At 44.7% G+C, this 15,974-nt stretch overlaps 1 protein-coding gene across 3 annotated transcripts in view; it reads left to right on the forward strand.

Moving 5' to 3' along the window:
- The window catches only part of LOC137450606 (uncharacterized), a 34,855-nt gene extending 19,674 nt beyond the window's left edge, over positions 1–15,181 (forward strand). For 2 of the 3 annotated variants that reach the window (XM_068157340.1, XM_068157341.1), the window contains exons 2-7: positions 470–1,461; positions 7,353–7,404; positions 7,505–7,607; positions 8,882–9,045; positions 11,200–11,445; positions 12,507–15,181. In XM_068157340.1, coding sequence (XP_068013441.1) covers positions 470–1,461; positions 7,353–7,404; positions 7,505–7,607; positions 8,882–9,045; positions 11,200–11,445; positions 12,507–13,244 — 2,295 coding nt within the window. In that variant the 3' untranslated portion in view covers positions 13,245–15,181. The remainder of the gene's footprint in view (positions 1–469; positions 1,462–7,352; positions 7,405–7,504; positions 7,608–8,881; positions 9,046–11,199; positions 11,446–12,506) is intronic. The other variant, XM_068157342.1, reaches the window with a different exon arrangement.
- The last annotated feature ends 793 nt before the right edge of the window (positions 15,182–15,974 follow it).

Here is a 15,974-nt window from a genome sequence, read left to right on the forward strand (position 1 = left end):
AAAAAAAATGGGGGTTTTGTCAGGAAAATAACACAGAGATCAAGATGCTGTGGTAACACAGTTTTTCTTTAGCTTCCTAAGACTTTTGTCACACCATCAGCTGTTTAACACAACACATTTGGGCTGTCAAAAAGTTATGTGGTACCCAAGCATAGAAATGGATATTACTGTGATCTGTGCTAGAGAGTGAGAATTGTGTTTAATTACTCATCCAGGCTATATTTCTGTGGAGCTTGACCATTCAGTATACCCTCCCATACACTCCAGGAGTGGCTTTCCATGTCAGACATATTAGACTAATGCTCCAAATGGGAAAGTAGAAAATTTGCTTAACAAATTTCCCTTTCTTGAGGCTATTTTATACCAGTCCCTGAGGGAAAGAAGAGAGTAGGACCTTCAACAGGTCAAACAGACTTCATCCTGTATGGCACCTCTGGCAAGGTGTAAGCTTATTTCCTTTCTTTCCCAGGTGTATTATTCCTGTGGTGCAGTGGTGGAATCAACAGAAAGAGGCCTGATTTTATCACCAGGGTTTCCCAACAACTACTACCCAGGGACACACTGCGTCTGGCAATTTTTCATTCCCATGAGAACCCACCTGATCTTGGAAATTTTTGACTTTGACATTTTTGAGAGCTCTGGTGAAACTCCAACCCCCTGGGATGGCTTTTCAGCCCCTACTAAGACAGGAAATAAGGACATGCCTTCACCTGGGGAAAACCTGGACTTCACTCTCCATGCTACCAAACCTTCTCTCCAGACCTGGGTGTCGAAGGTGGCTCAGAATGTGAGCAGCACAGGAGATCAGTCAAAGGACCTTGCTAGTCACCTGGTTGAATTTCCAGGAACTGCCTCAAAAAAAGACGAAGCCAAACAAGCATCTGAAGAAAATCAGTCAAAACAGGTGAAGGAACCCAAAGCAATTACCAAGACTCAACCAGAAGAACTGCCATTCCCTGTGGCTGGTAGTGCTACAATGCGGATGCGAAATACCAGCGGCCTGGAAACAAAGGAAGATTTGAAAGGGAAAGTCTTGCTTGCCCACCTAGCTGCTAGGGAGAGAGGTGAAGTTACAGTAGAGAGCTGGACTCTTCCGACAACAGTAGTGCCCATGGAAATCTCCAGCCCACAGCCAGCAGTGGACATCTGTCCCCATGATGTACTATATGTTTCTGATCTCATCACGTTTTCCTCTCGCTTCTGTGGACCAAATTCACCTTTAAACAAGACCATGGTCTTTGGTTCATCTCTGGAAATGGTTGAAGTTATCATGGAACTGATCACCACCACAGACCGGGGCCGAGGCTTTGCAATGCTCTTTGAATACAAGAACATCACTGAACCTGGCACTGTAGATGCTCTGAGGCAGGAGAGAAAGGCAAACCTGATGATGCTGGCAATTATAACAGGGATCATCTTCTTTGGCTTTGTTTTGCTCTCTGCCCTCTGCATAGCTTGCAGGTAAGGTGATGCATATCTGAGCTGGAGAAATATCTGAAGGGTGAGAATTTTCTTGGGCATTATTTTGTTTCCATGATAACTGTGCCTCTGAACTCTGGTTTTGGGATACTAAGTGGCCAAAGCAGACAAACTCAGAACAGAAAGATCATTCTTCCCCCAGTCTCCCAAGCAGACTGAGCTGACAGCCACTGCATCCTTACACAGCAGTGACACAGTTTGACTCTAACCTTCACTAATGCTCTGCAGAAAAGGAAATACTAACAAAAGCATTATGTTTTATCCAAGAGACTGCAGACATTTTAATTCTGCTGCACTTCATGCATTAAGCATCCATCTGCACATCCCTTTGACTGCTAGGGAAGAGCTGAGAGCCATGCTGCAGTACCTGTGATTGTCCTCAAATGTCATCCAAAATGATGTGACCAAGTGAGCTGATTGACAGTCAGGCTGAGTTGCTGTTTTCCAGGTCCTGCTGCTGACTGGTTTAACAGCTCAGCTCAGACAGTGACAAAAGCATCTCTCTCCAGTTTATTGCTTTTATTTTATATATTTCTTTTCCCTCTCTATCTGTCAGGACAATGCTTCTCTACCTCCAGTATATGTTGGCATTTTTCTGTCTAACTCCCTAGTGAAAACATTTTTATAGAAACAGTGATTCATTTATACACCTTTTTTTTCTTCCCAACACATTCAAAGCAGAGCTCAAGCTCCCCAGGTTTTTGTCAAAACAAACAGTATTTCTCAAATGGTTTGAATTCAGTGAAAACAGCAGGTACACTGAAATAAGTACTGTCCTTTGCAGGGCTCCACTCTGCTGACTGGCTGTTAGTAACAGCGTTCCCTTCCCAGTGGCTGCATGCAACTGGTCTCGCTTCACTACTCCTCCATCTCCTGCTTTATCTATCGTGCCTCCTCAACCCCAAAACACCTCTTGATTGCCCAGCCTCTCCTAGTCATTGAGGTTGGTTTGACAGAGGAACTTTGTTTTCCTTTTCCTTTTGGGAGCTGCATTTCTAGCTGTTGCTGAATAAATACACAATATAGGCCAGCATACTGGTTATGAGAGAAGGGGGGGCAAGGTGGCAAAGCTTAAATATAAACTGCTGCATATGGAAATTCCTGCTTTCAAGGCCTGAGCTTTTCCTAGTTTCAAGAGTTAAACTTGCATGTGTAACATCTAACTAAACTTTTTCCTTTCTAAAGTGCTTGCAGAATGCTAATTTAGACCACAAATGTTTGCAGGCTCTAAAGGAAAACGTCTGGTGGAAAATGTCTTCCAGATACCAAATACTTTGTTTTTATAGCCTTGCCAATCTTCAAAAGAGACAGGAACATGCTCCCTACACCATGGCAGCAGTCTGGGCTGGTGCACGTGTTGAGTCAAGTGTTCTTGCTCCATTACCCCTATTTAATTTCACTGTTACTATCTGTGAGTAATACTCAACCCAAAAAGTACACCAGCTGGCTGAAGTTTACTCTGTGTGGCCTGTTGGGAAAGTCAGGCTGTGCTGCTCACATGCACAGTTTGTTTTTTTTTTGCTTGTCAGATGTTTACTAAATAAAGTAATATTCTGCTCTTGCTGGCAAACAGGGAAAAAAAAATCCAAGCACATTTTCCCCCTCCCCTGCAGAAGTGTTCTGGTCACTGTGAACACGTTCTACCAGGGGTCTTACAGCACAGGACCAGGACTAGACTCACTTTTAACATGACCTTTATGCCTTTTCATTGTTCTATGACTTTTTTTTTTAAAGGAAGCCATGCCTCAGTCAGTTATTGATGATATATAAAGAGAGACTATCCCTCAACCTTCAGCCTCTGGAAAGGCCATGTGCCAGCCTAGCTGCCTATGTTCCCTGCATGCTATTCCAGGGAGGCTTAGATTACAATATTTTATGTCTTCTCAGACTTCAAGCATTTAAGTGAGATCTGACACATGTGGAAGCAATGCCATGACCTGTGCCAAGTACCTTGCTTATATCACACTGGAAGAGTCTTATTTTCCACGTTTACTGGGCTAACTGCTTCCAGGATATTGGTCTCTGGCCCCAGAAGCACTGACACTGGTTGGAACTTGCCTATGCTTCCCAGCCATGCGGTTTTAATGCAGCTTAGAATAAGGCTGCAGAGGCCATTAAGCAAATCTAAAGTTTTAGTTTGAGTCCACCAAGCTCTACTTTACACTTCTTGACATAAACAGAGGCTTGAAATCAGGTGTTCAGTGTATATGAACCACAGGCTGTCCTCACTGCAGAAAATAGCAGGCTGGCAAGGGGTGGTCTGAGGGCAGAGAAGAAGATGCTCTAACAACACAGCATGCTTAGATATGGTACCAGCTGTCAGAGGCATGGCAATACTCATCCTGGCTGGAGCCTGCCATTGTGAAGGACACTAATGGTAACCATCAAATTCTTAGCATTATGAGCTTGCCTTCCGCTTTCTTTTCTCCTCATCCTTTACTCATTCCACTGGTACCAGGTTTAGCTGTGGGGTTTTTTTTGTTGTTTGTTTGTTTTGTTTTGTTTTTTCCCCTTCAATTTCTATCTGCTGCTCTTGCTCAGCTAAAAGTAGCAGGCTCTGCCTTGCCAGGGATAGAAATGGCCTGGTATGGGCTTGGAATCTACTGCCACTCCATGCACCAAGTCATCAGCAGTGTCTGCTTGGGCTCATTGCATTCAGCCAGGGCAAAGCTCTCTGGGGAAACTCCAAGTCTCTGCCACACTGCTGCTTTTGTTTGCTGTTTGGGGAGGGAATGAAAGCTTCAGTTGTTAGTTGGCCAATAATTCTAATTACTTTTGGCCATGGGGCCTGGCTCTAGTAATGGGGTATTTTTTATCTTCTTTCCCAAGCCCCAAGAACAACAGACATGTCCTCCTTATTTAAGTTTAATTCTGTCCAATGCAGTCAGACTTTTGCTCAATGGTTGCAACCCATGGATTGCAACTGCATTTTACAACCCCACTACATGCCCATCTCTCCATGCAAGCTGCCCTGCCAGTCACTGCCTGAAGCCTGCCCATCACCTGTGAAACTTCTCCTTTGTCATATAATACCCTCCTAGAAAATCATTGCTTCTGGGCTAAATCCAGACCGTCTTCATGCTGGGCCTCTTGTAGCCACATCCTCCAATTCTGTTCCTCTACACACTGGGCTAGTTTAAAGACCCCAGACAGCTAGACTGAGCTGGAGCTGCCTGCTGGGGAGTACAGGACAAGTTTCACAAAATTCCCAACATATTTAAGTCTTTTTGGTTTACCTGAGAAGTTTGTAAGTGCCTTTAAAATCAAAATAAAACAGCTGCAACTTCTTTTGAATGATGGACATTGCAAAATTATGGAGCCAGCACCTTGGTTGTTTTATATCCATGAGCTCTCTGATCTAAACCACTGGTCTCCTTTGTGGCAGGATACTGCAGTGTGCCACAGATGTAGTTCAGCTGGGAATGAGCTAAAGAAAGAGTAAGATACCCCAGTCCTGCAAATGAGCACATCGCTCTAGGCAGTGTAGGAGCAGCTCAGAATACAAGGCGGGGAGAGAGGGAATCTCAAGTTTTCACCAAAATTGTTGCTTTTTAACAGTAAGTCAAATTCAGACACTCAATACCCAAAGCATGAGAAGGGAAGGAAAAAAATAAAACTGGGGGCATTTTATGCTGTTATCACTTTTTAATCCTTATTTAAACTTTGGGAAGAGCAGGCTTCTTCCTTCTCTCATTCCCCTGTGTTCTACCACACTTGCACAGAAGACATCCTTGTCATGTGCCCCTCACTGTCCCTTTGGTTCGTGTACCAAACTGCAGCGTGGGGTTCAAGGTAGTTTTGGTGTCTGCTGAATATTGTAGAGAGGAACAGTTACAAAGAATGGCAAGAACAGGAGCCAAATGGATGGGAGGTATTTAAATGTCTTAATGCAGAACTTGCTCTGTCTCTCCATACTTTATCACAGCTGCCAGTTGCTGAGGCTTTCAAAATGCCTATTTCCTCTTTTCAGCTTTGTCCCAGAGAATATGAATGCCTTGTAAATGGGACAGCTGGAGACAAGAATCTGAAGAACACATTTTTATTTGTGTTCTTCAGAACTCAAACATTTTAAGTCATATTCAAAGTTGAAATAACAACCCCCAAAAGTGAGACCATCCAGATAGATGACTAGAAGTGGGGACTGCAAATGCCTGATGCTAAGTGTGGAAGGAGTTGTTTTTTTCTTAGAGGAGAACATTTCCTTTGTGCTCTTTAATCCCTGGGTGGGGATATTTTAACAAATTTGCCTGTAACATACCAGTTAGTTATTTGAAATGAGTATTTCATAGGAATATATCAGGTTTGGTTAAATTTTTGTCATGAGCTTTGTCAGGAAAGAGGTGGCAGGGGAGGAAGAGATTTTAAAACATCAATGCAATGTGGAGAACAGAGGGAACTGTGTATAGCTCTCCCAGCATCCATGTGAATGCCTTGACCACCACACTGATTCGTTATTTTGGAGCATGTTTTGTCAGGTCACTCCTGCTGAAATGCTTCTGGTGCCCAATAGAGCTTCTGGTGTGTGTATTTCCTGCTTTGTTTGTTCTTGCTTGATAAGACAACACCAGTCCCACTTGGAAGCCTTTCCCTGCTCCCCCTTTCTGAGTCTAAGGAAGAGCCAGCCTTCCCTGCTTATGCCCTGAGAAGCCCAAGCTCTGGCCAATGCCATTATGGCTCCTGGAGTAAGAGCCACCCATCTTAACCTCTTCTGGATTAAATTCTCAAGTGCCAGCTCCCTCTCCCTTTTTCTGTAATCTTCTGTGTATTCTCTAGCAATAGCACTGGGGCACGCCATGGGGTTTTGTCTCCCTCAATTCTCTTGTCAGTCAAGGAGCATTTTTTAAGCAATCCAATGATATGGTGAAGGAGTGAAACCCACCATGCCCTAGATGGCTCCCAGCCAGCCTCCTTAGCTGGCCTCTGAGCCCCCATTCTTAAAAAGAAACAGTAAAGAAATGCTGACTGAAAACATGGAAATCTTGGCTTCAACACACCACTACCAAATAAAAACTTGCACAGAGGAGATTAAATGCTTTAAAGCAAACCACCCCTCCAACAAGAGGAGGAAAAATATCTGCCAAGAGCACAGGTTGTAGGGAAAACATCAACATGGGCCACATCTCACCTGGTCAGTGCCTTAATGCTCACATGTTGTCTGCACAGTCCCCTGGAGATCTGCTGTGCACAAAGTCAAACCACACTTGCTTCTGCTATCATGTTCATTACCATCAGCCTTTCTTTGTGACATCTTGATTTCTTCTCCATCCAAAATTCAGTAACACCATTTGGTTCAGAATCTCAGTTTTAGTGAAAATGTGCAAAAATGATTAAGAACAGGCTTTTGCCTCCCTTCAGCCAAGAGGCATGTTTGCCCAGGGACCATTTGCCATACTGCTGGCTTCTCATAAAATGTTCTTACAAATGAACAGCATCTGATGCTCTCTGCTTGCTAAGTCTGAGCCAGCACACAAAATTGGCTATGGAATATTCTAAGAGGCTAAGCTGTCACTGCCCAGACCAAAGGCAGGGGTTTGGTTCCACTCTTTAGTTAGTGATGCAAAACAGCAGCTGGCAAGGGGAGCCTAGTGGGACTTGGTAGAGGTCTGAACTCAGTTCCTGATTGTGCACTGATGATGGGAAGAAGATGACAGATCCTTCTCCAGTTGACTTTCCATTATTCCACCAAGAGTGTGATTTTCTCCTCTGGCTTTATTACCCTAAGTTTTGCCAAGGATTTTGGATGCTCCTGTAGGCAGAAGAGCCCAAACTTGCTGGGTTCCCCTTGCAGGACAAGCAGAGCTGAGACCTTCCCTTCTGTGAGTCTTTAATGCACTCGTGGGCTTCTTCTTGTTGTTGCTGTCTCTCCTTTTCAGGCAGAGAACGTGCCCCAAAAGGAGCTCATCCAACGCACGCAGTGACCAGGAGGTTAGTGCTGATGGCTTGAGAGATTTCTGTTTCTCTCTTTCATATTGGCTGTTGCACTGTTTATCTGACGATGTTTACTGGGGCATGTTCTGAGTTGTAGAACGGGATCCAGAACTCTGCCGTCGATATCAATGAGCTGCAGCTTGTGGTGCCAAGCCGGGAGAATGAAAACAACAACCACTCTGTCAGCCGGGGGCAGGCGGGTAAGCCTGGGGCAGCGGCCGCAGCAGGTCAGGGCACCCTACCGACCCCGGGCAGTTAATCAGATCGTTTCCTCCTTGCAGTCCTCCTCATTGTCTCACCCCCGCACAGCTGGAGAACCACTTCACAGCTGAGAGTCTTTGTTGGGGGAAGTGTTCCTTGCTGCTCTCCCGCTATGCTGGTAGGGTAATTCCCCTGGCAAGGAGGACAGGCAAGCACAGCTCCAGGACGCTGCCAAGGAAAGCTGTTACAGCGCATGGCTCTGCAGAGACACTGGGTTAGCAGAGCAAATGCCTTGGGTTCAGACTGCTACAAACAACTTACAAAGATCCATAAATTGTGGACAAGTTTCACCTGCCCTGCTACAAACAATTTAAAAAGAGCCAAGTGTGGATGAGTTTCACGTGCCCTGTGCCTAGTCTTGTCTAGAGAGGATGGGGTTTGTGATGCTGGCACCAGGCTTGCACAAATCTGACTCCTGGAGCTAACTTTTTCTGAACAGCTTTATGGTTGAGACTGCTTGAGATGACATTGACTTCACAGTGTGTTTGAGAACCAGAGACCCCCAGCTGAACTTGCTGCAATTCTGAGCCAAACACACGAATTATATCAGAGCCCTTTTTGGTTGGCAAAGGCCAACAGGGAGCTCTGCTGTGGTGCTACACCATTTGTTTCCCACTGAACCATCCACCAGTACACACAGGTCTCACAAGGGATATCTTGCTAAAGAGCTAATTCTGTGCTCCAACCCATGGCAATCTCCCACTTCCTTCTTTGGAAAAGTCATCAAAAAGTTTGTGGCCACAGGTCTCCTGGCCTGGATCAGATAGCTGGTGAGGCCTGGAGAACACATGCATGCACCTGTGGCAGTCCCTGGACAGTAGGGCTGCCTGCAGGAGCAACATCACTAGGGCTTAAGCAAAAAGCAACATTAACAGAGATGAGTCAACACAAATACACAATGGGTTGAGCAAGTCTGCAAGTTTCTGATCTGTGGGCACAACCTTCTCTCTTTAGTATAAGGGATTCAGTTTCGGTCTCTGTTAGAAAGAAGACCCAAGGGTGTTCCTCCTCTCCTCTTTTGTTTTATTTTTTGAAAGTCTGCAGTTTCAGAAGCGCAAACTGTTGGCTTGGATTTTGTTCTGGCTGGTGCAATAGAGAGCTGAAGCCTGCTCTGGATTGTCTGGGGAGAAAGGGAGGAGGGTTTGTCATGAAGGAGTTTGGAACAGATGTTTTGGACTCTTGCAAGCAGTCTTTGATTTTCTTTTATTGTCAGTCCCTTCCTGTGGAGGCAGCACAGAACGGTCTCCTCAGGACACTGACCCCGATGTGCCCTCCTCCGTATCTGCAGTGACAACTGAGACCGGGAGCGATGAAGTGTTCATTATTTCTGCTGGACCCGGGGCCAGTGGGCTGAGCTTTACCACCTACAGGATACAGGTAAAAGTGCACTGTGTTATCTTAGCAAGCCATGGGATGTCCTTCTTGGACACCACTTGTCATATATGTCTCCTTATCCTTCCACTTTGTAAGACAGGGAGTGACTGAGCCAGGCATTTTCCTAACCCTCAAGTTGAGCTGCTATCAAGTGATGTGGTCTGTGGTCCCTCGAGCCAGTACCTTCTCATCTTGGAGAAAAGCAAGTGCAGAAGTCTGCCTTAAATCCAAAGGGTGATTAGTTCAGAAGTCTCAGGTCTGGCTGCCACCTCTTCAGCTCTGAGTGTAGTGCCTGACGGAGCACATCCACTACAAGTCTGTACCAAAGCCTCTCCCAGCTCAGTTCTCTCCTCTTCAGTGCCCTCTCCTTTTTTTTCCCCACAAGAAGAGAAACAATCAGTGCAAGAAACTCACATGCCTCAGGACAGCCTGTGTAATAGCTCTGTCACAATTCACAAAGCAACATCTTTCTGCCTCCCTGCACTTGATTAGGAAATTAGCCAGGAGGCCAGAGCGCTCAGGATTTTCCTAGCTAGTGTCAGGCATGCTGAGCTTTTCCTTCAGTCAGTCACACTGACCAACCGGGAGAGGAAAGGAAGAGAGAACAGCCCTGGTGCCTGCCTTTGCCCAAACATTTTACCTTCTGTGGGCACCTTTGAACACCCCGTGGACACTCTTTCCAGTGGAGAGAGCTTCACCTGGTGGCAGTCACACACAAATACAGCTCCTAGAGAGGAGGGAAATTTGTCTTCCTTCCTCTTTCCCACAATCTGAACCCCACATTATTCATCCTCATAGTTACCTCCAGTATGTCTAGCTCAAAACCAGCGGTTAGTTTTTACACCAGTTTGGAGGTACTTAAAATAATATTAGTGTAATAAATTCTAAGACAGCCTGAAGAGGCTTCTGAGGGCAAGGCAGCTAGCTTATATATTTCTAAATAAAGATTGTTACTTTAATCAAATCTGAGACTAAGAGCTTAATACTGAAACAAACTTAGCCAGAGCCTGGAGCCTCTCCCAGCTTCCTACTGAGATCTTTTTTTTTCTGCTGTAGCAGCTAATTTCTTGCCTCTCTGCCCATACATTTCCAGCATGACATTTTCACTAAATAGTTTCTTTGATTTGCAGAAACTTGAGAGATTCAGTTTCTCAGAAATAACAAATGACAAGTTTCTGGTTTCTCAAGACTTTTAAATCCAGGACACTGCAGGATTTATTTCAGTCCCACTTTGGGAATGTGGATTTTGCATTCTTTTCATGACAACCATACTCACACAGCTGAAAATTAAAAATACATATAGAGTTGTGGAATAGGAGGCTTATATAAATAGCAGGTGAAGCATTAGTAAGGAGGAAAGGAGAGTCATAGGACAGTCTTTAACTTTTCTGGCTCTAAACCCACATCAGTATTAAGGACAAAAAGTGTGATTTTAAAATGCAAGATCAGAACACATAAATAAGGGATCTTCAGAAGCCATTTGTGGTTCGTTCCCCTGACAGATCAACTCTGCTTATACACAGAGATAGTCTCACCATCTGATGATGCCAGTTTTGTACCTGTCTGAACGTCTTGTTCTACTGCTAACACACAATTCCCACCTGGAATGCATTTCTTCTGTGAAATTAAAATCTCCTTGGCTTCAGACTGGGTCTTGTGCTTCTTGTTCTGTTAACCACAGATAATGAGAACAGATTATGCCTTTTCTCTTTGTTTTTAATTCTTTTTATATGCTTGATTCTTCCCTAACACAGGATAAAGAGCACCACTTACTTCAGTCTTCCCTCCTGAACTGTGCATTTTTGAGACTTCTGATTCTCTTGTTGCCTGCTTCTGGCTCTCCTTCAGCAGGCTCCCTCCACTTTAAAGTTTTATTTCCCCAGACAGACACATCTGGAGCCTTCCAAGAGCCCAGCAGAGCAGAAGAATTAGGTTTAACACATAAACTGGGAAGCAAGGTGAACCTTTTGTCCAGGGAATGCAGTGAACTTCAGGCAGCATGCTGGAAGAGCAACAAGAATTTGCCTTCCTGTGTCGTGTCCTGAGAAGGGAACCACTAAAGAAATGAGTCTCTTGCACCAACAAGTGTCTTTTTAAAGTGTTTTAAAAGCCTTTTGATGAAAGATGCTGGAAACAATCTGTATTTGCTCTTTTCAGGACAAAAACCTCAAAAGAAGTGTCACAAGCCCAGCCTCTGTGTCTGACTGGCTGACTTCTAATCACATGGCTGCAGGAGCAGATGCTGTGGAGAAGGGGAATGTGCAGCTGGAAAATCACTGCCCCAGACAACGCACATGGAGTGCCCGCACATTCCACGACTTCCTGGCTCCAATCCCACAGCTGCAGAAAAAATGGTGTAGCTGGACCACTAACAGTCCCTTCACAAAGCTGGTTGACAACAGTGTAAGTCTTGCAAGGAGGGGAGGACATGGTTAGTGCCTGAGCCCCAGCTGCTCGTTGATGGGATGCCCTTTCCCCTTGGCCTAATGCTTTGCCTCCCCAACCTGAAATACAGCTTCAGGCCACCTTGCTTGGTGTTTGGGAAACTCTTTTGCCTAATCACCTTATAATTTATTCAGACTCTCCTGAAGTGCTAACAAGCTGTCATTCCCAGCACTTAGCACCTGGTTTAGAAATGATTCCCAGCCCACAAAAGCCTTAGAAAATGCCTTCAGAGTCATTTATCACTGAATGTTCTGCCATGTACCTTTCCCCCCCCCCCAGTTACTCCTTACATTTATTTGTACTTGATGTATTACTGTTGCACTGTGAGGAATCTGTAGGTGTGTGAGGGTTATCTGGGTCTCACTGTGGGTAATCACCAAACCAATGGCCTGTTGCAAAGCTAGTTGAGGATGTTCCTTCCTTTTTAAAGTAATAACATAGATTTTTGCTAAAGAATGCATCTTACCTCTAACAAACCCCAGAGTTTTAACTTTTAGTTCCCCTAGGATCAAATTTTCCCAGGATAGCAGCTTTTCACAGTATCACAGTATAACTAAGGTTGGAAGAGACCTCGAGGATCATCGAGTCCAACCTGTCACCACAGACCTCATGACTAGACCATGGCACCAAGTGCCATGTCCAATCCCCTCTTGAACACCTCCAGGGACGGTGACTCCACCACCTCCCTGGGCAGCCCATTCCAATGCCGAATGACTCGCTCGGTGAAGAACTTCCTCCTCACCTCGAGTCTAAACCTCCCCTGGCGCAGCTTGAGACTGTGTCCCCTTGTTCTGGTGCTGGTTGCCTGGGAGAAGAGACCAACCCCTTCCTGGCTACAACCACCTTTCAGGTAGTTGTAGAGGGCAGTGAGGTCACCCCTGAGCCTCCTCTTCTCCAGGCTAAACAATCCCAGCTCCCTCAGCCTCTCCTCATGGGGCTTTTCATGGCATCTATTAGTATTACTACTACTGTATTTTTTAAATTATTATTATTCATTATTATTGTTATTCTTTTGGCAGGGTTTTCCTACAGCTGCAAGATCCCAAGGTGTCCCAACCAGAAAGGTTATCTCAGCCACTGAGATAGAAGGAGCATCCAAGACAGTTTACTCTGATTCATCTGTCAGTAATGCCTCATACCCCCTCACGCTGTCTGCACAAAGGCAGCGGAAGCTAAGCTCCTGCAATTTGAAGAAATCCAGGTTTGGAAATCCTTATTTTGGATTTTCAGCCTGTTCTCCTGACAGCAAACATGTGAGGTCCTTGGATCCTTCAAGACATCTAGGAGCAGCATCTCCAGTTAACAGCCAAAGCCCCAAAAACCTTCTAGAGAGCTCCAACCCGCTGAAAATCAACTTGGTCAATGGGTCAAAAACAAAGGAGCTTATGGCAGAAGCAGATAAAAACAAGCCAGTTTTTGTTATTTCTGAAGAAGGGGATGATCAGCAGCCTCTGGTCCTAGCAGAACATCTTAGTCACTGTGGAGATCACCTGCCAGAGCAAAATGCTATGTATGCTCCAGCTGTGCCAGATAAACAGCCAGTGGTTCTGACTGTTGAGGGGAGCAGTTCTGCTGATTTCACATCAAATATTCCACTCTGGGTAAAATCCCCTGCTTTATACATGGGTCACATGAAGGCCTCTAACTCTTCCAGGGACCAGCAGAGCTCCTCAGTTGTAGATGCTAACACTACTGAGACCTCACAGAACTGTGGTTCCCTAGCTGCTTCTACACCATGCCAAGCTTCAGTGCAGTGATGCCAACAGAGGCACCAGGGATGTGATCAGAGTGGAAGCTGTGCCAAGCAGCTGAGTGTGGCAGCCACAGATGGACAAAACTGTGTTACAAGCAGTCTTTGCTTTCCACCCTATGAAGATGCATAGCACAAATGCCATCTTCATTTGTGCTCACTAGTGTCACCTCTATTCCTCTGCATGAAATTTTGATGTGGTTTATACAAGACAACATCCTCTGAAAAGGTACCTCAGACTGCAGAAAACCTTTCCTGGCTAAAGAATTGGAAGTCATCTGAGATGGTTACCTTGTGGTTTATGTCTGAAGTGTAAATCAGTCCTCTTGCCAGTGTGGTATCACTTGAGTCTTTCTGTTGAGAGCTATGAGAGAAACTCTGTTTATAGCTATGCCTGTACAATCCAAGCCTTGCCACGCCAAGGGTAAGAATTCAATCGTGCATGTTTGCATACAGTTCTGTAAGCTTCTTTTTAAGCATTTCATAACTTCTGCACTCTAGCACCAACTTTACCAACCATTAGCATCTCTAGCATTACAGATTATGATTATCTCATATCCTCATATTTTTAAGTGCACAGACAAGCCCAGCAAACCAGTGCTGGATCCTGGTTCTATGAAAGTCTGATGTAGCTTTGTCTTTGTTAGATCTACATAGGCTTAGCACACCTCAGTCCACTGCATTTTTAAATAACTCCTCATGGCAACAGGAACATGTGTACAAAATACTGAAATACTAAGAATAGTCTTCAGCATCCAATACTTGGATATTTGCAGCTGCTCTGATCCTATATCCACCAGCTATTTATTGCTGGTAACGCACACTGACTAGAGAACCATTTCCCTTCCTTTAGCAGGCAAGACTTACAAGACAAAATGAAGTGGAGCAAACCTCCAGTGCTCACTTTCTTTAGAAATGAGCTGCTAAGTGGCTGTGCCTCCCTGATTACAGATCCAGGGCATTCAATGGAGCACTGAACCAAAGGGAAGCCTGCTAGCCCTATTGTTTTTAATAGCCCCAGATCAGTATTTTAATTGCCTCCTGGTGGTATTTCCCTGTCTGCAAGAGACTCAGCAGCCCAGAACTTCGAATTATTTTTTTACTTTCTTAAATGAAAGAAACTCCCTGTGAAGTAGTATTTTGCAGCTGACACAGCACATTGTTTTAAAACACTAGTATGTCATAAAACAGGTGTCAGAGAGAAACCTCCCATACACGTCTTCCTTCCGCTACCCTAGCTACAGCATGCATGGAGTTCTCTTAATCCTTCTCTGTGAAGGCATTTAAGTCCAACTCCTGAAATATTTAACTTATGATTCCACACTGCTATTACAGCTTCCATTTCCCACCTATTAATGCCTGAGATACGTAATACAAGATTATAGGTTTTGCCTTATACTTCATGTGTGTGTGTTTGTGTCTGCAGAGACAGAAGCCTTGTGTCTGGTAGCGGTGGAAGCAAAACCATCTATGCCCTTTAGCAGCTGACTCAAACACGAACAGCAAACAAGTCTCTGCTTTTGTCATTACCGGGCTCTGCTGAACAATTTTGAAGCAGAGAGGTCTGGCTCCAAGTTAGGATTCTTTTTGTTGCTGTTTTGGTTGGTTTGTTGGGGTTTTTTTGTTTGGGGGTTTTTGGTTTTAGATTGTTTGTTTTGTTTTGTTTTTTAATTAATGCTACACAATTCAAAGGGAAGAGTTAATATATTCAAGAAAATTTATTACTTAAGTCTTCAATACTCCCATAACAACTTCCACTGCATTAAATTCATATACATTGTAACTCAGAGTCAATGTTCTGTTATTACATCTCTAAAGACTGAAATACTAAAATCTACTTTTGAAAAGTTCTTGTGTTCAGATGTTGCCAAGAGCCACACTTGAAGGGCTGGAAAAAAAGTGGCTTTTTCAATAAAAGTGTGTCTAACTATTCATTTTCTACAACTTAATGACACTTCTATGGTTTTGCTGAAGCACTAAGTTGCATGGGCATTGCCGCGGAGCACCAGAAACTGGGTGGTGTGCAGCAGTACAGCAATCTCCCTAGCAGCTGCTGCAATGAGAATTGCATTAAAAGCTGCTGTATCACTCAGTCAGCAGGATTAGACCCTGTTTGCACTGACTTCCTTTACTACCTGTCTTTGTAACCTGGAACAGACTTGTCTAACCCTGTGAAGATTGCTGCCAAAGGCTGGTTTCTGTGGGGTTTGGATCTCCTTTCATGTGTTGCTTCACTTCACACTGCACCTCTTCCACCACTGGCCATGAGCTGCCAGAGCAGGCAATCATACAGACCCTGAATCAGGTGTCCTGCATTGAGCACAGACTAGACACATCTGCAAGTTGAGAGAGGGTCTCCTCTTGGACAGCGACAGCAAGCAGGGCTGCTTATCTCAGTTCCCCACTGAGAAGATGTGATAGCTGCAGACCCCATGAAGTGTGGCCAAACAAACCTTGGTAACGTGAGATCCTCAGATAGGGGAGAAACAGACTGTAGAGTAGGAAGAAATTCTTCACAGTGGGAGGGGAAGAGACACTGGAACAAGTTGCCCAGGGAGGTTGTGGATGCCCCCTGCCTGAAAGCGTAGAAGGACAGATTGAACCAAGCTTCTGAGCAATCTGATCTAGTGGAAGGTGTCCCTGCCCATAGCAGGGGTTTGGAAGTGGATGATCTTTAAGTTCCTTTCCAAGCCAAACCACTCTACAAATCTCTAATATACCGAAGCCTGACACCTAA

This window comes from Melanerpes formicivorus, unplaced genomic scaffold (assembly GCF_026170545.1).
Source record: "Melanerpes formicivorus ecotype bairdi unplaced genomic scaffold, bMelFor1.0.p_v2 SCAF_36, whole genome shotgun sequence".
NCBI classification, from domain to species: domain Eukaryota; kingdom Metazoa; phylum Chordata; class Aves; order Piciformes; family Picidae; genus Melanerpes; species Melanerpes formicivorus.